At 39.2% G+C, this 26,209-nt stretch overlaps 1 protein-coding gene and 2 long non-coding RNA genes across 3 annotated transcripts in view; 1 reads left to right on the plus strand and 2 right to left on the minus strand.

Moving 5' to 3' along the window:
• zgc:92360 (uncharacterized protein LOC436988 homolog) overlaps positions 1-13,241 on the minus strand; it is a 23,581-nt gene extending 10,340 nt beyond the window's left edge. The window contains exons 1-7 of the mRNA XM_046046595.1: positions 12,712-13,241; positions 10,238-10,368; positions 9,156-9,247; positions 4,802-4,884; positions 4,605-4,717; positions 2,935-3,081; positions 847-930 (exon numbers count right to left, since the gene is read on the minus strand). Of these exons, the coding sequence (XP_045902551.1) occupies positions 847-930; positions 2,935-3,081; positions 4,605-4,717; positions 4,802-4,884; positions 9,156-9,247; positions 10,238-10,368; positions 12,712-12,799 (738 nt within the window). The 5' untranslated portion in view covers positions 12,800-13,241. The remainder of the gene's footprint in view (positions 1-846; positions 931-2,934; positions 3,082-4,604; positions 4,718-4,801; positions 4,885-9,155; positions 9,248-10,237; positions 10,369-12,711) is intronic.
• Positions 12,654-15,347, plus strand: LOC123969322. Its single transcript, XR_006824714.1, has 3 exons — positions 12,654-12,932; positions 13,060-13,241; positions 15,176-15,347. It is a non-coding gene; the product is annotated as an uncharacterized LOC123969322 (long non-coding RNA).
• A 6,103-nt stretch (positions 15,348-21,450) lies between these two features.
• Positions 21,451-21,937, minus strand: LOC123970356. Its single transcript, XR_006824944.1, has 2 exons — positions 21,792-21,937; positions 21,451-21,689 (listed from the first exon to the last, which is right to left on the minus strand). It is a non-coding gene; the product is annotated as an uncharacterized LOC123970356 (long non-coding RNA).
• Between the last annotated feature and the right edge of the window lie 4,272 nt (positions 21,938-26,209).

The raw sequence follows: 26,209 nt of genomic DNA on the forward strand, positions 1-26,209 counted from the left end.
ATGATTTTTATCCTGAATTGTTTTGAACACAGTATATTGCTGTCCTATGTTTTATTCCCCAAAACATGAAAAAGAATACTGTTTTACACAAACAGTGCTTCAGCTTAGCCAAAATGATATTAAGTGTTTACCATGAATATCAACTTGTGAACGGGGCATGTGGACAACTTCATATAACCACTGATGAGTCATTATAACAATATGGAGGACATTTGTGTTGTGCATGAATTCTCAAACACCTTTTATTTTAACAAGTAGCCCACTTGGGAGCTGATTAGGTGTAAAGTAAGGAGAGAGGATTGTGAATTGACCTACACACTTGCTGCAAAAGACACAACTCTGCCTTATGTTCTAAGTGTACCCTGGCAACATTCGTACCATCTAGAGAAGACTCTGGATGCATTTCAGCATCCATAAGGCATGTTATGCCTTATCTATTGTATTTTAAAGCTAACACTGACATCCCGGAGTGATTATGAATACACCGGGATCTACATTTACTGATTCATGAAAATATCAACTTGTGTACTCGATACTGACATTGTCATTGAGCCGACTTCTATGTATCTTTGTGTGTGTGTGAGTGTGTGTTACTTGCCCTGGGACCTGTCTTTTCCATGTATCCTTCCTTCAGAAAGTTCCGGGTAAGTTTGGGTACCAGCTAAAAAACACAGCAAGGCAAAGGAATAAAGAGCAACACCATGATGATACAAAGGGTTTCAGTGCTGAATATCCATTCTGGGAAAGTGCTAGCCAACATGTACATTAAGTATAAATACAGTACTTCTAGCCACCTCAATCTTAGTATCTCAAAAGCATAAAATCAATGTCTGGGTGGGTGCTCACCTCAGCATCTGTTGCCCCAGGAAAGGCCACCTTTAGATAGTGAAGCTGAACTGCACGAATTGAATTAAACCAGTCTACGATCTCCTAATGGACAGAGACAGAGTTTTAGAAACAGAAAAATTAATTATTCCAATCTTTTGTTTGCCCCACCCCCATCATTTTGAAAGAGAAGATAATATCAGAGGTTTGTGTGAGTGTCTTTGAGGATAATACAGCTCAGACAGCCAATTTTATCTTATGATACATAATCATAATTATCACAAATAAACTACCACTACATGTTATAGTAAATGTTGTAAATGTTGTAAATTTGTATTTCTGATGTCTTGGTGATTGTGAAGCTGTGCTGGAAAACATTATGCTTGACAAAAAGATTTGAAACCTTTTTTTTGTCAAGCTGCTGTCTTGATCAAGAATTCAAGAATGAACCTTCAAAGTAATGTTTGACCAGTTGTTCACTAGCTCTTGTAATTCAGGAACACTCATATCATCATAGTGCTTTGGTGTTAACATTTTTGTGGTCAGAAAATTGTTTGCCAAATACTCCCTGTAATGATGGTTGTGGACTTATCTTCATGCTTGCTCAGATCAGTATTGATTGTGATTCATGAAATAATGTGTTTAATAATGTTTAAACTGTTAAAATCTTTATTTACGACCTAATTATGACTTTTGCGTCCACTGATATAAATATGGGTTGTAACATGTCTGTCTAAATCACACACAAGTGGCCAATATATTCCTAAACACTGTGACCTGACCCATATAGAGAATTTTTGTTTAGTATGCATAGAAACATAGTTTAGTCATCATTAATGTGCAAAATCACTTTCTATATCAGAAATTAGCTCATGACTTGGTTTGCTGCAGTCTGTCAAGTCTCAGATGTTGGAACACAAATAACTTCTCAACCTTATGACAACACTAAACTGTTCCATGTAATTACCTCCACTGAGGAGGTTATGTTTTCGATGCTGTTTGTTTGTCTTTCAGCAGGATTGCGGAAAGACTACTGGCTCGATTTTCATGAAACTTGGTGGATAGTGTTTCATGGGCCAAGGAATGGAGTGGATCACATGGCAGATACACAAAGAAAATTTCACTTCTGTTTGCAAAATAAGTAAATTGTAACACCAGTGTCCATGGCAAAATAAACTGAATTTTGTATTTTATAATAACTTGAAATACATAACAAATGCACAGCTGAGGCTTCAGCTAGGCACAACCATATTTTGACATGCTGTAATTCTAATAGTTTTGGAAATCTATCCACACATATATAGTGGGTGCGCCTGCAGATTTACATATCAGAGAAGACTGGACTATTGGCTTTGGTGGAGGTCTGCCCTCTCCAAGTGCCCTTCTAGTTCAATATTCACGAATGAGACAGAATGATAGATGCAGAGTTTAAATGTCATCTGCTAATAGATGCCATCAGTCGGCAGAAATTGGTACAGATGGTACAGACAACACCACAAACTTCAACAGTTGACTGTCCCTTAATGTGATGACAGATATCCCATGTGAATGCCAATGTATGCTGCAATTTAAGTTGAGATAGGACATTCTATCTTTTTATCAAGAGTGCAATTTTTTTTCATCCAGCCTTAAAGCTAGAGTGCAGGACTTTTACATATAAATTAATATATGTTGCATTCAAACCCTTGCCAAACGAGTTCACACAATGTTGATTAATCCTATCACCACCATGTAAATCTCTCTGTATACAGGAGCTTTTAAATCTGGTGTCTGTGGCGACATTCCCACACTAGCGTACCACTAGTGTTGTGTTTTACGCCAAACAGAAATGATTGGTTTGGAGGTGAAGGGGGGAGCAACCGTAGGGACAGCGGCAACTCAGTATGGCAGAGCATATATGTCATAAGCATGTGTCAACACTGTTGTAATTACTCTCACTGTCAGAAGAGGGAGACATAATCGCCACGCTGCAGGTTTAAATATATCTTACAGTCCTACGCTGCATCTCTGCAAATACTAAACATTTTCTTTTTTTTTTAGATTCTGTTGCACTGATCATCACACACACACACACACACACACACACACACACAGTACAGCGATGCATACCTTGCCGCTGTCATGGTAGACAAAGATGTTCCGAGTGTTGTAGTCTTTGAGGTAGGTGATCTGCAGGCCGTTGGGGTTTCCCATCTTCTCAGGCTGGAAGGTTGCGTTGATGGCGTCCACCTTGATTACTGCTTTGGGCTCTTTGGCCTGCAGGACAAAGGGAGGAAAGGTGGAGGAGAGGGTGTGTTGTTGAAATATAAGGGTCAACAACATGGAAGCTACATACTGTAACTGCTGATCTGCCCTCTCTTCAGGAAATTTAGAATCAATAGAAGACTGATGACAGCAAATCTGATGATTACAGGTTAAAGAAGGCTATGTAAGTAGCAATGTATTATTTTATCTTGATGATTACCCAACTTGTTAGAATGTGGAATTAAACTTTCTTTAAAGCATATATGTACACTTTCTTTTCACTATTGGAATAAAATTAATGTGAGGCAGCTATTTATTTTATTTGTTTGTTTTTTGCATGTGTTTTTAGATATAATTGTTTAACAACTAAAATAAATTATAACTGAGGCCAATTAATAAACCTCCTCCTGACTTTGACCAGTCATGATAACAAAAATCTTTGTGAAAAATTCCCAAGCATGAGCATTTGCCGCCAGTTATGGCAGTTATTCAGTCAAGGTGTGTGTTTCAACCCTTGGGGCCATATTTTGTCTTCTTTTTAACAATGAAAATAATATCTAGAGCTATTATGTATACATCAGTCTGCTTCACTGATAACCATCATGTCAAGACCGACACTAATCCCAGAAAACCTGTGTGTAGAAGGTGCATTTTAATCTGTCCTGACTTGAATTTAAATAAGCATCTAGGAACAGAATCTGTGTCTGTGTGTATCTTCTGCCCTTGACTTTAACAGATAACAGGCACATGTATGCTTTTTCAGATTTGATAGCTAGATTTTACACTTTTTAATTAAAACTAATTTGCATTAGTCAGTTGGACTTGAGTCAGCATGTAACATGTGCCTGAATATTTTACACATCTCAAGGCTCTTCTGAAACCCAGCTCACTTTATTAATCACTGTGACTCTGTGAGGATGTTTTTGTTTGATTGTTTGCTATAACAGCCTCCAGAAGAATACAAAGCAACCCCAGTAAAAAGGATATGCGTATGCCAAGACATATGCTAAACACGCTGGAAATGCATATTTAAAAATGAGAGTGACAGTCTTTTTAAATATATTTTTCCCCCACTTCCCCTGAGCTGGTTTACTTTGACAAACAAAGAGCTCCCAGTTCTTCCAGCCCTAATTGGTTTGGGAGGTGTACAGCAAAGTGAATGAGCTACACTGACAGTGAGGACAGACTACTGGTTAAGCATGTCTCTGCACACCGGAGGGTTTTGTAGGTTTTTGGTAGTTATGTATAATTATAAAGTTAACTGTGTGCAAAAATACTGCAGCACATAATGTCAGGGTGTTGTCTATTGAACATGTCTTTAAAGTGTTCTCTAATTAAGGTATTTGTGTTGCGGTTGCATGTGTGTGTGGGTGTTGCACATGTGCTGGAAGTAAACTATAGCCTTCAAACAACACTTACTAGGAGGCTGTCTAATTATAGTAGGTTGCTGGCGGTGGCAGGCATGGTTTTGTGTAGGCTGTGTGTACATAAAGTGTGTGTAGGTGAGTGTGGCCTCTAAAGAAACTGCTCCTTACGTCATATTTGGTGAAATACTTTAGAGTTCCCTCCCGCTCTGAAAGGACGAATCGCCTGCTGAGGAACTGCCCGTTGTCCCGCCCCCTCTTCATCAACATGCCATCTTTAGTTCCTGAAGGAAACCAGCAAAGGTCATTTATTAGCGTGAATGTGTTTTTATGCATGTATGCATTTGTGTGTGTGCGCTCACACTCACCTCCTTCATATGTAACATTTTTCCCTGGCTCAGAGAACTCCTTCCTCTCATACTTTGCTCTAATCCACTGCTCCCTTAACACCCTGAACACACACACACACACAAAGAGATGAAAGGTCAATAGAGCTAGCTTGTAAAAAGTACCAGCTGCAAGACCAACAGACGACTTGTATACTTTGTGGAGAGAAAGCTGATAGAGAAACCAAGACTGGATAGAGAACCAACTATTCTGCTCAAATAGAACAGTTAATTTGCCTACATTGTCTCTTACTGCCCATTTCAGTAAATGTATCAAAGCTCTTTAATATGTTTTACAGTTTATAACTTGTTTAAGTATATATTAAATGGAATGCCAATAATAATGCTACTGTCACAGTCTAGTTCTTATTCAATCTATGTGAGAGACTGAAATTTGTGTTGTTTACTATTTTACATTCCCATGGTTATTATCAAGTTAGCTAGCACTGTCAGCCCAAACTCACACATTTCATAAATATATGTTTGGAAATCTATCTGGCTAAAAAAGCATGAAAAAATATCCCAACTTTTCAACAATGTTTTCTATTAGCTGTTCAACTAGCTAGCAAGCAAAGCTAACCGAAGCCAATAAATACATTACTGTAATAGCCATAGCATAACAGACCAATAACATCAGAAAATATAATATTTTTCTCCAAGTATGTCACCTAAACAGAAAAACACTTGAACACTGCAAGTTTACTTGTTTTCATTTATACCATGAATTCAGTTTTAGCGAAACTAACTATTCTTATTTCTTCGCGTAAGTTGAACATTTTCAACTCGAGCGAGAAAGTCGCTCAGAGTGTTGTGTGGAGCGGGCCAGGCAGAGTGGGGGATTGAAAGCCGCTGGCCGGCGGAGGGCAACTAAACTGCGGGGAATAGCTGAGGACAGAGACAGCGCTGCAGCTTTTGGAAGAATAAACACACGTAATCGGACTGGATTATGCTCTGACAACTATGCCGTTTACTCGTGGGAGGAGCTTGGAGTAAACTGTTTTTACCACAGCTATGGATAAATAAATTAGCTTTTTACTTAAGTTTTTGTGATTAATACGTTGATTTATCTTTACTCGCGCTTCGCGGCAGCTAGCTTCCATGCACATCCGTTTCTACTGTTGCTGTTTGCATCAGTTGGCACCCAGAACTCTGTTGGACTACTACTTCATATTTATATAAAAAATGGACAAAACTGGACAATACTTGGAGAAAAAAAAGCGAGGAAGTTGAACTACCTGGTGAGTTCAGAAAATGTGTCTTTAACTTTATTCCAGCTATCGTTGTACTTTACTGTGAACAAGTTAGCATAGCATAGCCCAGCTCGATCCAAACTACATTCAGAAAACAATTAAAAGTTTTAAAAGTTGTTGTCGTGTGGTCTGGCTGACAAACCTGACAAAATCTGCATCATATTGTAGTTATTTCGGCATCAGTTTGATCTATTTATTGCTATTAAATCACCGCAAAATGTTTACTTGGGGTTCATTCAGCTGTAGTAATGGCGAGTTGTGTTTATTTGCGTTATCGCGTTGTGTGTGAACACCTGCCAGTTGTCCCGCGAGGATTAAATATGCACTTGGTCTGAATGCAGCTTAATGATCAAATAAGCATGTGTGTAGAAATGTGTGTGTATGAGAGAAAAGGGTGTGGAGATTTGAGCTGCCCTCAGGCAATTCTTTTTAGATACAGGGGTGAGCTGTTTCTTCCATTCAACACACACACTACATTTTTCAGTCAAGACATCAACAACTGGGGATAAAACATACTCTGTGAGAAAGTTTGCTTTTATTCCAAAAATTCCATTATTTAAATTCATACAATTCCAGACACTCTTGTTTGTGAGCTGCTGCCACAATGACACACTAGGAGACAGTCATACTGTGTTTACAGGTGATCTGGAGGCTCCCTGTAGTCAGGAGAATGCATCTCTGCAGCAGCCAGACAGCAGACAAAAAATGATTCAGAAATGGTTTCTAAAATGGTGTTGGCTAGCTGACTTTGACTTTATTGTGATAATATGGCAGACAACTGAAGGAATTCAAATATTCACAAGCCTGCACATCTTTTCTGTCATCAGTAGTAAAACAATTTTCTTCAAGTTGTTGCAAATTATGGAGGATAATAAAACTTTTGGCAGTAAGGCTTTAGCGCCGGAGGCTTTTAGTTTAACAATTTACATTGGGCTGTAGTTATTAGTGTATTTAATAAAATAACATTGAATAAACTATTGTTTGCGGATGAATTGACAGCAGCTATTAGTGATGAGGTGGCACGCTAATATAATGTTTCAAAGAATCACACTCTCACAAGTTGCACACATGGATATCGGTTCACACAATTAATGACAAAAGGCTGACACTCAGGACTCAATCCCTTCGAGGTAATATTTCAAAATAACCGCATAAGAAAACCTTGAGTATTGTAGGTTTTGGTAAAAAATTTATTACTCTAACTTTCCATGTGCAGATCACACATTTTCATGGTAAAATGATCATTTCATGAAACTGCAGAGACCAGAAAACATTTCAAACATAAAAGAAGATGAAAATAAAAGTTGTTAAATACCAGAAGAAAAACAATAAGGTGGAGAAACTGTTAATAAGAAATGGTTAGTGTTTATGGGTCTCAATGTTCTTTGTCAAGAACAACTTAATTCACTGAGGAGAGGAGTCTGAAAATTGAAGATCCTCAAACTGCAGGTGAATAAATTTCACCCCCACACACACACACACACACACTCTACTGGATTCACTTCATAGCCCAAATGTCACAAATTCATTGAATGGCAGATTCACAGTCTAGACTTGAATCCTTTTATAATCTGTGGAATTACATTAAAAAGCAGCCTTTTCCCAGACACTCCCTCGTCAACTTGACCAAGCTTGTGCAAATCTGTCTGGTAGAAAAGCTGAAAATACCAAAATAGAGACATATCCAAAAGTGTATGAATCACTGCCAAGAGGTGCTCCTGTAGAGTGCTGTCACAGGGGTTGAATGTTTCTGTATTATACACTGAAAATTTTTAAGCACAAGTACAAGGGAAACTGAATGGTTTCTGAAGGCACTGTATGCATCTCCTACCACCTGCAAGATTTCAAGTCTGAAAGCTCTGTCCTTCTCACTCTCTGCGCAAGTATTATTTCAAACAAACACCACCTTCAAAGGTGAATGAGAACATGACATTGTTAGGAAGTCAGCTTCCCTGTGGAAGAAACTTTTAACTTTTAAATATTATATTAATCAAGGTCCCCTCCAACTTGAAAGCTACAGAAATGAGTCGAGATTTGAATTTATAGAGTGACATAAGGACACAAGAGTGTTTTTTCTTTGTTTATTGCAAACGGAAAAAGTGCTCCTCCTTCCCAATTAACCTACTTCACACCGAAATGTAATTTAGACTTAGAGTGGAGCTGCTTAACAATTCAAAAGATGGAAGAGTGTTTAACTAAATTCAGGTGATAATGTCACTGGAATAACACTTGGGTGGGCAATTTATTTCAGAAGCATTTTTGTCATATTTGTTGACATTCTCTTTACATCCTGACAGCAATAAATAAATTACACGCTCTGACTAGGGCTGGATGATATGGCCAAAAATGTTATCACGATAAAAAGTTTCATATCTTTCGATATTGATAATTATCACGATAAGTTTCAAATCTTTATTTCTTTTGAGTTTAAAGGCTGATTTGTGCTACTGAGGGAAAGTTGAAGAAACCTGACGGTTAATTGTGGTTTAAACTCGTCTTTATGGTCAACACTTGATGCCAAACAGTGGATCACTTCAGAAATCTGAAGCAGAATATTCAAAACAATTATGATAAAATCTTTTTCAACACATATGCGTGAGTAAAATTAAGTAAAAGCTTTTCTTCAGTCCTTTTTCCTCAACAAAATAACCATCTTAATAAAAAAGGAAGTCCTAATTTGTGTATAATTCAAGTGAATAAAATCAAACATTTGTTGAATCTTAATTGAACATTTGTTATATTGTTATTGAAAAAAATTATATTGCGATAATTATTATTATTGTTTTATTGTCCAGCCCTTGCTCTGACCCAAAAAAGAAAACAAAAATCCGCTATCTGTGGCTGTCACAGGATTGTAATAAGCAAGTGGGGGTTTTTTTGGTGGGGGGTAAAGTCCTAACACACACGTGCACATGTACTAACAAAAACAGGAACACATGCATGAATGCACATGATCACACACTGTACACTGGTAAACACTTGCAAATACAGTACAAAATACACATACAATGTTTGAACAGAAAATGTATGAATGGTACATTTGGTTGCATACATGTGTGCGTGTATCCACAGCTGTGGTTACTTACTGGCAGTCTTTGCGGGTTGGTTTGTAGTAGTAGGCTGGGACAGCAGCCTCATATTTACTCTTCATCAGCTCATTACCATTCTCCACCATAAACTGCCAAACACACACACACACACACACACACACAAAATGAGACAGATTATTCAAGGATTAATGACACCCAGCACATTACCTGACAGTTTTACAGTAAAATAAAAATATGCTGATAAATACAACACATATTTTAGATAAAGATGTGCAAAGTACCAAAATCATTTATTATCTGGTATCTGTGAATCCCTTGCACAGTTTCAGGAACATTGTGAAATGTATTGGGCAGGAATGTGATGTCCTAACATTTCAGAAACTATTAGGCAAACGGGAAATATGCTTATTCCCTTTCCTGCTGAGAGTTAGATATCACTCTTATTAATTATAATAAATAATAAATGACCACCAGCAGCCGTTTAGTTTTGCTAAGCACAATGATTGGAAATGGGGAAACACCAAGCCTGGCTCTGACTAAAAAATCCAATTAACATTACCTCTAAAGTTCACAAGTCAACACTTTATATCTTGTTTGTCTAATTTTGGCAAGGAACTAATTGTAAAAATGACAAATCACCATTTTAAGATGAGTTATGTGCCAGGCTAGACTATTTCTTCGCAAGTACCACTAACTTCCTGGAGTCTCTCTCAAGGTTGCCTGCCAACTGGTTGCAGTTAAAATTATCAGCCAAACATGATGCAGGACAACAAAAACCAGAATGAAAATCAGAGCAACAAACATTTTTTTTTGCCACTGTGATCACACAGAACAAGTCAGTACATGGATTGTTGTTAGTATTTTTTACATACACATCAATGCATTCACTGAGAGTGGCAGCTCGTTGTTAGGGAAACAAATTGCTCATCACCGAACCAACTTTTTCAAATTATCACCACAGTTTCATTCAGTAAATACAACCCTTCCAACCCAGGGAAGTGTTACTTAAAAGACAAGACGGAAGAACAGCAGAAGGTCTTAGTCAGTGAAATATTTAAATTGATCCTGTGTATTCTGTCCAAAAATTGAGGCTCTTTGCTCTGGCTCTGAGGTCTCACCTGAACCTCGTGGTCCTCCCAGTGGGAAAGGGTCAGGGACTTGACCTTGCTGATGCTGGGTAAATTGCGGTGGATCCCAGAGCAGTCCAGACAGATGAACACCCCCAGGGAGCAGGAGCCCCACCCGGGAACTGCAGAGAGGGAGATGGAGAGAACAAATGGAATATGGGGATGAATGCATAAGAGGAGAGATGGTGTGGTGGATATGGAAGGACAGACATAAACTGAAAGAGAGAAGAGCTAAGAGAGAGGGATACAAGCTATAAAGTCCAAGGAGTCAAGACCTACATGTTTGATTTTAACAATAAATCAATTGTTTTTTGATTAGTAATTAATCTCTAAACAAAATAGTGAAAAATTACCATCACAAGTTCTGAGACCCCTAGGTGGAGTCAGAAGAAATCTTTATGAAATATAATGTTGGACTTATTTAGCTTTAGCTGTAGCACTACATCACATTGCAAAGCCACGCTGACAGTGCCATCTCCACTAACCAGTTTTCCAGGGGAAACCCTGAGGTGATGACTTTAGTTTACAAGTCAAATTAACATTCCATTTAGATATTTTATCTGTAACAAAGACAAAGACAACAACTCCTCAGATTTTGCTTTTGAAAATTACACTACTGATTATCTGATTTTTTAAATTGTTTCTGATGAAATTCTTGGCAGTCAACTAAGTGATGGGACTAATGACAATTCCTCTGAAAATACACAACCTTTTTAAATGGATGATACATATTAAGTCTTATAATGACAGCACAACTCATACTGAACAAAAAGTCAGTCAATTATGACAAAGAAACAAGCAGTCAAACCATTTAGACCATTAGCAATCAATGATGAGACAGCTGTCGACAGCACAGTTATTTATTCTTATACTGTGAAAACTAAAATTAAGTTTCTGAACACCTTCATTTCCAGGGAAAGTGTAAAATGCCCAAATGCACTCACCATGCTTCACATTAGATGTGTATTTGGACTGTGACCTTTCGCCTCTTAAGGAAGAGTTTGGGTTTCTGTGTCTTGCTCAACTCAAGAAAGCATTCCACTTTCTGTGAAGATTCAAATCTTGTGTTCATGAAACACAAATAAATCCAACCAGAAATCTAAAATGTATCTGTCTTTTTCCTTTGAGGTCTAACATATGAGAGACATTTTCTTTGTTTGAACCACACCCGTTTTATTTTCCTGACACACATTCTACAGCCTGCCAGTAAACAGTGCGTGTGTGTGTGTGTGTGTGGGTGTGTGTGTGTGTGTAGGTGTGTGTGTGGGTGTGTGTGTGTGTGGGTGTGTGGGTGTTACTGTTTCACAATGCCTGAGAGATAGCAAGATAAAAAGTAACCTGCCCATACATACACATACCAAAAAGGGACCTTCTTTTGTCCCTGATCACGAGGAACAGAGAAAATTTGTTTAAATGGAATATGTGCCAGAATGTGACTGGATGGACTGAATCTTGGAACTTGGCAGAGTACGCTGTCTTAAGGCACTTAACCTGGCAGCTCCAGTGCAACGCCTTGTCAATAGATTTAGCATGTGTACTGTGCAGTCAATGCAGTCTCTGACAGAATCAGACTGTATGGTGTGTTTTATCGGCCACAGAAATGTTTCATTCCCTAGACAGACAGACTGGAATTCATGATTTAGTGTAGTTAAGCTACTTTAAAATGACACAAGTATTGTACAATAATTTCTTATATTGAAGTACATATAAACTGCTATTACAGAAAAATACTAAATTAAGTGTTTTCTTTATAAAACTACATCAAATGGAAAGGAAAGCTGGTAGCTAGCTGAAGCAGAATGCATCTTCATTAGGTATTGGTTGTGATAATAATGTCTTTGGGTAAAATAGTCGACATAAACAAGATGTAAAATGGAGGCATTCAAATATATTTTTTACAGTTTGCCAGCCAGTCAGCCTGAAAACTTTAAATCATTTTAGTTCACCGCTACTCCTTTGCAGTGCAGTATAGTTCCTATAATGTAGCCTACCTAAGATTTCTAAGTGAGCTGAGTTAACTCCACAGTTGGTAAGTACTAGGTGCGGGTGTGTGCATCCCTTCACTCAGCAAGTTAAGACTTGTTGAACTTAGAAAGATCCTTCTCTTGCAGCCTACAACACAGGATACTACGTTGTACCTGCACAGGTACCCTCAAGAGTTCCCAACTCACCTTGCCACTTATTTAATGTCAGAATAACAAAACGCAAAATCAAAAAAAGTGTCTGCCACATTTAGTTGTATGTTAAATATCAAGTTCTAGACTCTGAAATACTTTGATCTGCAGTGGTTGAAAAAAGGCTTATGATGTGTTTTAAAGAATACCTATAGCTACCTTGTTGGTACAGGTACGCCAAACGCTCCCCACCTCCTACACGTGACATCTCAGCAACTCAAGATATGCTATAGGCTAAATGTGATTTCCTTGTTCGTAACATTTCACTGCTAAGAGATTTTTTCACATTACCCGATGCACCGCAGTCTGCGCAAGTGTCATTTCCAGGGATTTGCAGGATCTCCTTCAGTGCACGCGTTGCTCTCTCATTTGCTGACATTTCAGTGTTCAGGTCGGATAGTCCTGCGCTTTCAGTGAGAGAGAAGGTGGAGCAGGGGGGGCCACAAAAGATAAGTAAGGTGTGTCTCCTCGAGCTCAACTGCTACCTAACGGGCCTGGGCGAGTTTGCACAGGTAGGTATGCGCCCTCAGCAAAGGCCAGTTGCACGGTGTGCCTCAGATTGAAGAAAAATTAAATCAAAGCCTCTTCATAAGTTTTCACGGAAACCTCCATTCTGTCTTCTCTTTTGCCGCGGGCCAGATAGCCAGTGTTGATACCCTTCAGGTGGTCTGTGAGGCGCGTCCTGCCGAAGTCTGGAGCCAAATCAACGCCACAGCCCCCCAGTGCTCTGTGCTCGGGAAGGTGCGTGAACGGCAGTGAAACTCTACACGAGGAAGTGAAGTGGAGAGGCTGTTCAGACTTGCTTTTCCGCATAATTCGAGGTTTGTGTAGCCTATGCACACAGCCCAGTGCGGCCACATTTCAACATCTTATGAGTCAGTCGGCTGTAGTGTAGACCCAATTATAAATCTGTAAGAACTGCAGTGGGTGATGACTACAAAAGACACAAAGAACAATAAAAAGCACTTGCCTTTGGGTTACCTGTGGTCTCTATCAGATGAAAACGTGGGCAATTAGCCTATAAGATCAGGTCAATTTAATATCAAGTAGAATACCCTGGATAATGAATGTGAGATTAGTACCACATTTAAGGCAGATATGCTATATTTCATTGAGTAGCCTATAATGAGGCTTGGTTGTGTTACAGTGGTGGAAGTCATGAGAAGTATTGAGATAGGTAGTTTAGTCCATAACAATTAGCGGTGGAAGTATTAGGACTACATAGATTATTTACTTCAGTAAAAGCATTAGTACAACAAAGTAAAAATAGAGCAGAAGTATTATCAACAAAATGTACATAACATATCAGAAGTATTCATTCTGCAGAACAATTGGCCGATATGACTGATATATAATTTTTAAATATGACATTCTTAGATTGTTACTAATGCAGTAATGTAAGCAGCATTTTAGCTGTAGTCTACTTGTTAGTGTAACTACTTTGGCCTCCCTCCAAAGGATCATAGGAGAAAGGTTGTGAGAGGATTGATGGGGTAAGAAAGAAAAGATGAGTTTTTCTACACAAATCTATGTTCATTTTATAACTTCTTATGTGAAATATATGCTCTGTAGCCGTTGAACAGTTATTTAAATGGACTCATGTTGGGGGGAGTGGTTCTTTGGTTAACCTGCTTACAACTAAGACATCTGAAACCTGACAAGGAGTCCCAAATGTAAATGGGCTGCAAGATAAAAAGTTTAGGAACCACTGGTTTAATATTTAATAATATTAGTAACAATTACAAGAAATCCTAATGCTACACCATACGCTTATATTTTGGACAACAGTGTGCTTCTAACTTTGTGGCAACACTTTAGTTAAGGCCCTTTCCTGTTTCAACATGACAATGACTAAGACATATGAATCTGAAAGTAATGTCAGTGTTACATACATATTAGGGCAGCAAAAAGTATGCAATTTCATATATGCAGAAAAATGTTTATTAAGGTAGAATAGAAGTAAAAACTAGAATCAAATGATAAAACTCACTTTAGACATAAGGTATGCCTCTTGTGGTAGCTCCATGTTTGGTCAGTAGGTGGCAACAGTTCATCACTTTTCAGCTTGTTATGAATAGTGTCTTTAGTTGTATGGGGTACAGGTGTGGCTGTCAGTGATGTACCTTTGTTGCCTAAATCTGCCTTTTAACCAGATACCGCTCACCTCCTTCCAGAACCATGAAGCATGTAGTATACACAGGCTGGTGGGAAGAAGGCGCCTCATTTGCCTGATATCACTAATAATAAATCAGCAGCTCAAAAAATCAAAATTCTATAGTCTGTGCAAGTACACCAAAAACATTCTCAATTTGAAGTAACTTCCCTTGCACCTGAACATTCACATTCCCAGTTCGGTTACTGTAAGTGAGATTGATAGCAGTTTAGCCCATTTGACAAGTCAGCGAGCAAGCGGGGTCTGATGTAATTTTGCAGTAGTGGATTTCCTCTGTGACAGCAAAAGGCTAATGCCGAGTTTCCCAGTCAACACCAATCCAGCAGACAGTGGCTTGTCTATTCTCTCCCACTCTGGTCCCTAAATGTTTCTTTCCTCTCTGCCAATTTTCGAGTTGGATAATAACTGTCAAGCGGTGGGTTGGTGACACCTAAATGATTGAGGTTGATTTCAAGTCTGTGTGTGTGTGTGTCCATAGGTGGGGGGACTGTAGTTAAACCAACTAGATTTTGCCACAAGCTCTACCAGCCAATAATGTAGTCAGTGCAAACTTGAAATCTGTTCTCCCTTTGCTTCTTTCAGCTGTCATTTCAGTGCAAAATTGCTCCACTCCATTCACCTCCAGTTCATCACATCCAGGCTCAGGTCGAGCTTATCAGAAGTCCTCACACCACAAATGTTCAGTTTTCTCTTCATGCCATCACCACCACCACCTGTGTCTCGACTCCATTGGGGTTTTCTAAACCACTTAAGAGCTTCACCACCCCATTTAAATACCATGTCAGTGAATTATTTGTTCACTTAGATGAAATCTGTGCTGATTGAAATGAATTCATACTTTAGGTACTTTATAGTGTCTTAGCTGTTTCCTCTCTGTCTTATTTTTCCCCCATCGTCTTGTCACTTGTATGACTTTTACCTCTTTCTCCTGTTTTCTTTGACTTTCGATTATTATTATAGATTATATTATTATACTTTGGCCCTGGAGTTTGCTTACGCCTGAAGCTGAAGGCAAACTTTTGACCACATAATTTGGTTGTATATTCCCCTTTATTTATAACAACGATTTGGAGCTAAGCCTGCACACTGTATTTCCTCTCTGTCTCTGATGATTTATATGCACGCAGTTGGTGGCATTTTGAAGCTGGCTGGGTATGACAGGGACTAAATGGCAGCAAGTCCTGGCCATTAGTATGTGTCTTGCTGGGTGCTTCTGACATATCATGCCCTGTCTGTGGCCCTGCCTTTGAGTCTGGACTCTAAGTCTATTCTGTAAAATATAGCTATAAATAGTCTACAGAAGTTGTCCAACAAAGTTTAAATCAATCCTCTTAACTGGGTGCTAAATGGTTGAAGACTTTTCATTTTAATTTATTGTTTACGAGAACGTAAAAGTTGATATTGGTCAGAAAATCCAGGTGACTGGAACACAAACTGGAGTAACCAGGAGCTTGGACCATCAGGCGGAAACTGTATCAACCAACATCAAGGGCAAGGACAAGAATAAAAGCACATCAAACAGGGTTTGAAAACCTGTGGCTACTGACCAGGCCTTTATTAAAACACATGCAATTTTTGTCTACTGCTTGATCACACAAGCAGAACATAATACCTTACAATAAAGTGCATCCAGTAAACAACAAACTTAAGACAGGAGGATTTAGGATTGGGTTTTATGATCCCACACAGTAATGTGACAGCAGCTGTGCAGGCATTGCTGTCACTTTGTGTTTATATGCATGTAAAATAATAATTGTGACCTATCTGATTAGGGATATTATGTGATGCGATTCCTCACAAAAGTCATGGTTAATGATGTTTGTATCTACTAGGACTGACCCTGAAAAGTGGAAGATTCGATGCTTCGATGGGTGGAGCCTGATTCGAATTTCAACCTGAAGAGATGGAGCCCCAGCTTCACTGGTGCCGAGTTTTCCGCACCTCGCGGGACTTTCAGATAATTTCACCGTCGATGAACCACATAAAGAATATTTTATCGTTTTTAAATAGCCGGCTACTTGAAATAGACCTGCATATAGTTGTTGGCAGCACGGCATGCACGCTAAACTCTGCACAAGACAGGTGAATTGCAGGACGGACGGACGGACGGACGGACGGACGGACGGACGGAGAGAGAGAGAGAGAGAGAGAGAGATCACAAAGCCCTAACATACCAGGAGCTGAAACCAGAGAAGAGTCCCCTCAGCCATCTGGTCCTGAGGCTCTCTGCAGTAACAAGTCCCCAACAGCCTCAGGACAGCAACACCAACTCAAGCAGACCAAACCAAATTATTAGCAAGCAGAAAGAAAAATATATTGAATACTGGAAAGAAACAACCAAAACACAAAGTAAATTACAATGTTATCTGACCCTAAAAAAGAGAATTCACACTTGCAAACTACCTGAGTACAATAAAATGTCCCAAACTATGAAAAATGTTGACAACATACAGACTGAGTGAACACAGCTTGGCCATAGAAAAGGGTCGCCACAGACAGAGCTGGCTACCACAAGAGAAGAGACTCCCAGTGTGACAGAGGACAGGTAGAGATAGAGCTGCACTTTCTAACCTCATGCCCCAAATATAAAACACTAAGACAAAAACACTTTGCAAACATTTCCCAAATATACCCCGAATTCGAATTCATATCAGACACACAGAAACTCCCCTATTTACTGGGAGAAAGGCCCAAATGTGAAATAATTGCTGCAAAATATGCCTCATCATGCCATGAAGTGAGGACAACCAGTGGAATTATACAGATTTTCAAATTATTATTATTTTGATCGTTTGATATTTTAGTAATTGTTGTTGTTGTTTTTACATTTGACACTGATTGTATTTTATTTATTTCTTTCTTTTTATTTTATTATTATTTTTTAATCAATTAATTATTAAAAAAACTCTCACTATTTATATTTGAGAGAGAATTTAATTGAATTGAGAGAGAGAGAAAAAAAAAGGGTCTTCAAAAAGCCTCAGTTTAGCTGGAAATTTACAGTGTAAGTTGAATGAAAAGAGACTGCAGCTTCTCAAGACTAAAGCGGAGCTACCATGTGTACCACCCCCCTCGCAATCGCTGCGCACAAAAACACACAGATGTCTTATTTTTGAGAAATGTTATAATCTCCTCTTTGGTCCACACATATTGGATGCTTTGTCTGCTGCTAATTTTCATCTCTTCAATGGAGCAGATCACTTCCACGAACAGCCATTGTCCAGTTATAGTTTAATAACCATAGGACTCTAATAAGAGGTACATGGGGGAAAAAATACTATTTTAATTTTTTTTTTTAAATCATAGTGTAGCTACTATTAGAACCAGCTAGTTGTACCCTATAATACACAATTAATTCTGCTGTTCTGTGCTTTTCTACATGGATCATTCACTGGGAAAGAATTTTTTTCCCTGCAACCTAGCTTACATAACTTAGAACATATCGTGGCTTAGCCTCAGTCTTTTAACATTATATTGTGCATATTTAAGATATTTTACAGGCTTTTTATTTTAAAACAAATCAGCTTGAGACAGAGTTCTCAGCCAACTCACAAAGTTTTAACATTGGCTTACAATAGCTAGCTACAGCTGAAGAAATCTGCTATCAATAATTGTCATTTCAGTTGACAAAATCTACAGTTATCAGCTAGAAATTCTGTTTAGTTCTGTGAATTTGGTATCCAGAGGTTAATCTGGCCAGTGAATGGTCAATTCGGATTTATAGAGGAAAACTAGATTACTGTGAACCAAAAAAATTGCATTAACATAACTATAACCTTATTGTGGTTATTAACAGTCAAAAAGTTAAGTCTGCAGAAAAAGGCTGAACTTGTGAATGTGTGATGAGACAGACACAAGAAAAAAAAATAAAAAGAGAGGAACAGAGAGAGACCATGAAGGAGAAACAAAAGCCAAAATTATAGAAACTTCAGGAGAGAGGCAAAGTGATGAGACAGGCAGATAAAAACACAAATACACAGACTATGAGTAAATGAAAAAGAAGGGGGAAAGAAAGAGAGAAAGGATGAGAGCAAATTGAGAAAAAGAGACACCGAGCCACAGACAACAAACTGAGAAAAGAAAGGAGGAGAGAAGCAGGAAGGAAGAGGACCATAGACTGTATAGGACCTGAGTGAGAGACAGAATGGGAAACAGGGAGAACCAGACAGACCCAGAGAGGAGGGAAAGAAAGCGGAAGAGAGCATATTACTCGTGGAAGACTCTGTCATGGAGTTAATGGGGTTTTGCCACTTCCTATCATCCGAGTGCCTTTTGAACCGTGGCCTTTGCATACAGAAAGATCATTAACTCTCAGCGCTGCATCCTCCAGGGGCCTTGTCTCTACGTCTGCAGCACGACATGTCAGTAAGAGCCTGGTGCCTGCCTCCCTGCTTCCATTTAAATCTGCACTACATACTTTCAAGTCACTTGAATTAGCAGCCTAAATAAAAAAAAAATGGGGCTTTAACACAGAAGAGAGCACAATTCTCTCTAATTGAGAAATTGTAGATTCCCTCTGTTTGAATATATTTATTCAGAAATAGATTAAGCCAAGAGTGGGAAAGTGATATAAAAAACTTGCAACTAGCAAGCTTTCCATCCAGAACAGTTCAAGGAAGTCTACAGTTGAAACAGCTGCTTCTTTTTGGGAGGACAGTCTACTAACAAATGTGTCAGTGTTGTGTTCACAGTTTGTTACCCTGCCTCCAAGTGGCCAAACAAATGCAAGTTTAACATGATGCACAATTCTTAATGATGACATCAATGAGCATAAATGCTTTGTTGTCACTACCACTCTGCCTCATTCAAACATTTTAACGGATTCATAAACAGGAACTGCAACCAACTCACATCTTTACATTAGACCACATAGGAAACAAGTGTGTTGCTCAGGGGCAAACACACAGCTGCTCATGGGGAAGGTAAGCAAGGATGCCTGATATTATAAGCAGCTAATGTTGCAATAAGCTCTGGGTCAAGAACTGAACCCCCAAACCGCTGAGAGAAGCAGGGTAGGGATGAGGATAGATAGGTGGGATACCTACTGGGTAATCAGGTGGATAAATCCACAGTCAGGAGGTGGAGAGATGAAGGAACCAGAGAAGGAGGGCCAGAGCCAGAGGGAGGTTACTGTCATACCATCCCCTCCCTTCACCTCGCCTCCTCTATTTAAGCAGATTCACCTGATCCTGTGGTACAGCCTAAATACCACACACACACACACACACACACACACACACACACACACACACACACACACTGATTCAAGGTGTGTGTGCGCACACATTCCTGTGTGATATAGCACCTGATATTTCAGAGTTTGAGGGAGGACAAAAAAGGAAAACAACTCAGTCTTCTTATCTAGCTCAAAATGGATTGAAAAAGACAACTTTCATGCTTACACAATTAAACACATTGCCTGGAGTTAAACAGGAGGAGAATTAAGCACAACAAATAAGCGAGACAGCAAGTCTTGGTTGTGCTGCCATCCATTCTTGTTGGAAGCGTACCTACGTTCCCTGGGTCCTACGTTCCCTAACTTCCTAACCCTAGGACTGGAGAACATAGGACTCTGGGAACATAGGAATGACCCCATTCTGCTTAAATGAAGAACAGAATTTGCCATGTTTCCACTAATTTGTTGTACTTGATGAATGCAGCACCTGTATTCTCTGTAATTTTTATATCTGTGTTCTTTTGTGTCTGATGTGGTGTTATGCGTGGGGCGTGGCACTTTGACGCTGACTATGGCAACTCCCACTCTGGGATTCATTATCAAATACATAAATCCTGTTCAACCAATTATGTACAATGAAAATTGTACACTTGTTCTCTTGACTCTGGGTGCATCTCAACTCTCTGCATGGTGCATGGAGAGATGCAAGGAAACGATGTGAGGAGAGAGAAAAAAAGGAAATATGTTTTTAACGAAATTAGACTTCCATTCCTTTGAAGTGTCATTTTAAGCCACGTCTACTTCTGATGACGACGACTTTTGATGTTCGACTTTGTGATTTCACTCGTACACTGTGCCAATAGTAATAAGGCACACAGTTGACTGCCAGAGCAGTATGTTTTCTCTCTGTTAAACAGGTAACAGTTACAAACACCTACACATGAACAACCTGCATTTATACTGTGTACTGCTCAGAGGCACATCATTTGTAATGGCAGAATGTGTTTCTATAATTTATTCATTATTTGCATCTGTATTTGATATTCTGACTGTGAATTCATTATTGAATAACTCAGAATGCGACCATGGTGTCTTTTGAACATTGGAAATGATTTATTGGGCTAAATGTTTCAGCCAAAATTTTAGAGGAAGCAAGTCACATCAAACCATCATAACAGTTAATGGGGGAAGTAACAGATCATGAAAAAAAATCCAATAAATGAATAAAGTTGTTTGTGGTCCTTTTATTGTTCAGACCTACAATGAACACAGAAAGGGCTGAAAACCCTAGTGGGCTCAGCACCAAACGGCTAACCAGAGTTGGCAAGAGAGGTCTTAGCTGCTAAATACCAAGATATGTTTCCCAGATGCTGAAGGAAACCAAAACACATCTAAAAAAAGAGTGACATGATTCCATTATACTAAAATTGCCAAATAGATGTGAAAATAGGATATGTTAACAACTTCACCTTAACTGTAGAAGCAGCATAAAAGGTGATGTAAATGTTTTCTTCTATTGCCCACAACTATACAAGAAAATAAATGACAAAATCAAGTGCGTCTTAAAATTTTACGAAGTAAAGTGGATTACAAATGAATGCTAGCACAATCCAGCTCTTTGCTTTGTTATGACTTAAATAGTGAATCCAAGTGTGAGACACAGAGAGGCAGGAGACTGGAGTTAGAAACAAAGAAGCTTCTTTATTTGGGAGCTTGGGAGGGAATGGATATGAGCCAGAAATGAGCTGAGCAGAGAGGAAGCATGGGAGCGTGGATGACTGAGCTGGTGAGCAGTGCAGGAGGAAAACCAGGGATGAGCTGAACCAAATGTCCACGATGGAATCTATGGTTGAGCTGAGCAGGGATCCAGGGCAGAGGGGCAAAGCCAAGAAGACAGGTACTGGAGCAAATAAGACGGAACTGCAGGGAGAGGAAAAAAAACAATTAGGCTGGGGTAAATAGGCAACAAGCAAATGTCAAACAATGGCTTGAATAATAGACTGACTGAGCTGGTGCTATAACCTGGCAACAAGTGGAAGAAGAGCATATGCAGGAGAAGTGATGAGCTGATGCATGGCAGGTGTGTAGGCTGCTAGAGGTAACGAGGTGATAGATGGCAGATGCGCAGGTTGAGCAGCGCCAATAGCCACGAGAGTGAGGAAGGACAATGTAGGCTAACTAATCTGACAGTCTGCTTTTCTATGAATCCACTTACCTTTTTACTGTACTAATACATTTTTAAAATAGCCTACCTTTGGCATGACTCTTGTCGAATCTCATTGTTTGACCTTATAATCATCATCATTTAATTTGTTATCCACTTCTGTTTAGTTTCATAGTTGTTTCCAGAAACTTTTTAAACTCTTTATTAGAAGTGTGTTCAGCTCACTGCAAAGCTGTGTACCTGCATACATACTAAAGGCAGAAGAGAACATTTATGTATTTGTGTGTGTACATGTGTATGTTTCACAATGTGTCTCTGTCTCTTCTTGATCAAAAATAGAAAATAAGGTTGTCATTATGATGGATCGATGGGGCAAACCCAGGTCTTTTTCAGTCAGCAGACTGAGGTCTGAGTCCCATGTGAAAGAAAATTGAAAGTTGACTTACAGGTATTTAAAGTTTTAAGTCAAATAATGTTATGTAGGTGACTTATGTCACGTGACGTACGTTACTTATGTAATGTAATTATTTTAATCTTTTCCTAAACCTAACCAAACTGTAACCATTTCACAATGTTAACCAGATATTTAACACCATGTGATTTAGGTATAAGGTCCTGTCGCTGGACTGGTACTTTCCAATGGTCATAGTTGTCTGGGACAATTGACATCAACCTATTTTGATGTTTGTTGCATAACTTACTAACACACACAATATAGTACTGTATGTACCTTGTGTTTAGGTTGCATGGAGAAAAGCACAAAGAATGAGAAAGCAGGACCCACCTTTGAGGCCATTCTTGTGTCAGCTGATAGTGTGCTTTAATTGTGAATAATTCCAACTCAGCAACTGTTTTAAGGCCCTTGGAGTTCTGGGGCCCTGGGACAGTTTCGTACTTTTACTTCTTTTCCCCCCTTTTGGTAATCCAGCAATGCACCTAAAAAAACATGTGTTTGACCCAAACTCATTGCGTTTACGAAGTGTACAGGGCACCATGAGATTAGGGGCAGATTATCGGGGGCTGTGGCATAGGAGATAGAGTGGGTTGCCCGTTAAATCGGAAGATTGGCAGTTCAATCCCTGGCTCCTCCAGACTGCATGTTTCAGCTCCCTCCACAGATATTCAATATGATTTAGATCAGGATTTTAACTGTGTTTTGGGTCATTTTCCTGTTGGAGGACCTGCGACGGAGACCAAGCTTCCTGACACTGGGCAGCACATTTCGCTCCAGAATGCCTTGATAGTCTTGAGATTTCATTGCACCATTTACAGATTCAAGACACCATGTGCCAGATGCAGCAAAGCAGCCCCAAAACATAACCGACTCTCCTCCATGCTTCACAGGTGGTACAGTGTTCTTTTCTTTGTATGCTTAATCTTTGCGTCTGCGAACATAGAGCTGATGTGACTTGCCAAACAGCTCCAGTTTTATCCCATCTGTCCAAAGGACATTCTCCCAGAAGCTTGACAATCCACAAAGCTTCTGGGAGAATGTCAATATACTTTTCAATATGTCAATATACTTTTTTTATGATTTGCTTTCAACAGTGGTGTACTCCTCGGCCGTCTTCCAATAAGTCCACTTTGGCTCAAACAGCGACGAATGGTGTGATCTGTCACTGATGTACCTTGACCTTGGAGTTCACCTCTCTAGCCATTTGTATTATCAGTCTCTTTGATTTGACGTCAATCTTCCACTTGCGGCCACATCCAGGGAGGTTGGCTACAGTCCCGTGGACTTCTGAATAATATGTGCAACTGTAGTCACAGGAACATCAAGCTGCTTGGAGATGGTCTTATAGCCTTTACCTTTAACATGCTTGTCTATAATTTTCTTTCTAATCTCCTGAGACAGCTCTGGCCTCAGCTTTCTGTGGTCCATGTTCAGTGTGGTACACACCGTGATATCAAACAGTACAGTGACTACTTTTCACCCTTTAAATAGGCAGACTGAGTGATTACAAGTTTGTAGACACCTGTGATGCTATTTGCAGGACACACCTTAGTTTAACATGTCCCTATGGTCCAATTAGTTCCAATATTTTCTAGGGGTACCATCATTTTTGTTCAGGTCAGTTTCATCAGTTTACAATTATTCTGTTAAGCCACAATTCAAAAGCAATGTCTGATTTTCATCAATGACTTTTCAGTAAATTTTAATTCATTATTACTTTACTTTTACTTTTGTCAGTTTCAAGTTATTTCAGGGACCATTGTGGGGTTTTCTTCTTTTAACGGAAGGGTGCCAACAATTTTGTCCACGGCTTTACATCCAGAGGAAGCAGAAAACTGCAACAAGAGGCTGAGAAATCAATGTCTGCTGTGGTATTGATCTTAGTGCAGGCAGGGAACGAGGATGGAAAATAAGCAAGTGTCCAATTTTAGTTTATTGTTTATAAATATCAGATGATTAGATAAAAATAAATGACATATTGCCAAATTTATTTTATGATTGTCTTATTCAATAAAACCTTGACTGGAATCGCAGACATGCAGAAGACATTCTCTCAGCTGAAGAGTTGTACTGCTGAATGTGAGGTGGTGTTGTTCCAGTAATAAATCTGTTTCTTGGTAACTTTTCACTGTTTGTGTAATTGAGTGAGAGTGTTATTAGAAGACAAAATCAACTATTTTGGCACTGCAGTGACCACTGATCTGATGGCAAATTGTCTTCCCTTACATTTTAAATAATTGTATTAAGAATGCTTTTGCAAGAAAAAGAAAATACTCCTCATGTAATGCAGGTAATTTGTCCATAAAAAAGCCTCCATAAAAACTTAAACTTCAGCATCATGGTCAGAAGAGCACAACTAAATGCTTCCGTTGGTATAAAAACAGTTTTTTTTTTTTTAGATAAACTAGCCTTCCTACTGTACCACAACAATGATTCTCTACAGCCTCGATCACCTATCAGATTTTACTTCTCTTAATGTTTTATGTGTGTGAGTATGTATTCTGTATACTTACAACTGTTCGACATTTGCGCATGGGAGAGGAAGATCAAACTGTGCTCTGCTTGGGTAGCATCTGTTTACTCTATCTACTGTGTGTGTGTGTGTGTGTGTGTAGTCTGTAGTATCTCACAAAAAAGTGAGTACACCCCTCACATTTTTATAAGTATTTGATTATATCTTTTCATGTGACAACAATGAAGATGTCCCTTCAAAATAACACATCACACAGCCATTGTCTACATGTCTTAACCGCTGGCAACAAAAGTGAAAATGTCCAAATTGGGCCCAGTTAGCCATTTTCCATCCCCGATGCCATGTGACTTGTTAGTGTTACAAGGTCTCAGGTGGGAAGCAGGTGTGTTAAATTTGGTGTTATCGCTCTCAAACGTCCTCATGCTGGTCACTGGAAGTTCAACATGGCACCTCATGGCAAAGAAAAAAAAGAGGATCTGAAATCCGCCAGCAATAACATCTGACCAATGGCCAGATTGCTTTGATAGCAGAAAAATAAACAATAAATTGATAGTGGCTGGTGCTGAAATAGATCTCAGTCAATAATTACTTCCTCTAAAGTGATTGTGCCTCCTAAATAAAAGCGCTAGAATGTTTTTTGCAGCAATGCTTTATGTTGAGTTTATTGAGAGGTTTTACTTGAAGGACATTCTCAAGAGAGTCTGGCTTGCTTGATACACCTCTGAAAAAGCAGTCAGTAAACGTGTGATTGGATTCCCTTGAATCTCCTCAGGGATGCAGTATGTGCGGGATGCGCACATACTGCGGCACTTGCTTTATTGTGAGCATGTGCAAAAGTGTCCTTATAATCAATTTGTTTAACAAGGGAGAAAAAATATCCACAGTTAGCTGTAATTGATCTCACAACCTTCCTAAGGATCCCCTGTGAGTCCTGCACAGTACCAACTAAGCTAAGCATGCACATGAGTATACAAGGATTTGGAGTCATTTGACTTTGTTCTGGCCTGCCATGTAACAGCTTGAAAAAAATTTGGCCTGATGCCAGACTTATTTGGCACCCCGTGGCCTAGGCTATAAGAAGATTGCCAAGACCCTGAAACTGAGCAGCAGCACGGTGGCCATGACCATACAGTGGTTCAACAGGACAGGTTCCACTCAGAACAGGCCTTGCCATGGTCGACCAAAGAAGTTGAGTGCACATGCTGAGCGTCCTATCAAGAGGATGTCTTTGGGAAATAGACATATGAGTGCTGCCAGCATTGCTCCAGAGGTTGAAGGGTTGGGGAGTCAGCCTGTCAGTGCTCAGACCATACGCTGCACAGACAACACAGGGGAGGGAAAGTGAACAA

The sequence above is a fragment of the Micropterus dolomieu genome, linkage group LG04 (genome assembly GCF_021292245.1).
Source record: "Micropterus dolomieu isolate WLL.071019.BEF.003 ecotype Adirondacks linkage group LG04, ASM2129224v1, whole genome shotgun sequence".
In the NCBI taxonomy this organism is placed as follows: Eukaryota; Metazoa; Chordata; class Actinopteri; order Centrarchiformes; family Centrarchidae; genus Micropterus; species Micropterus dolomieu.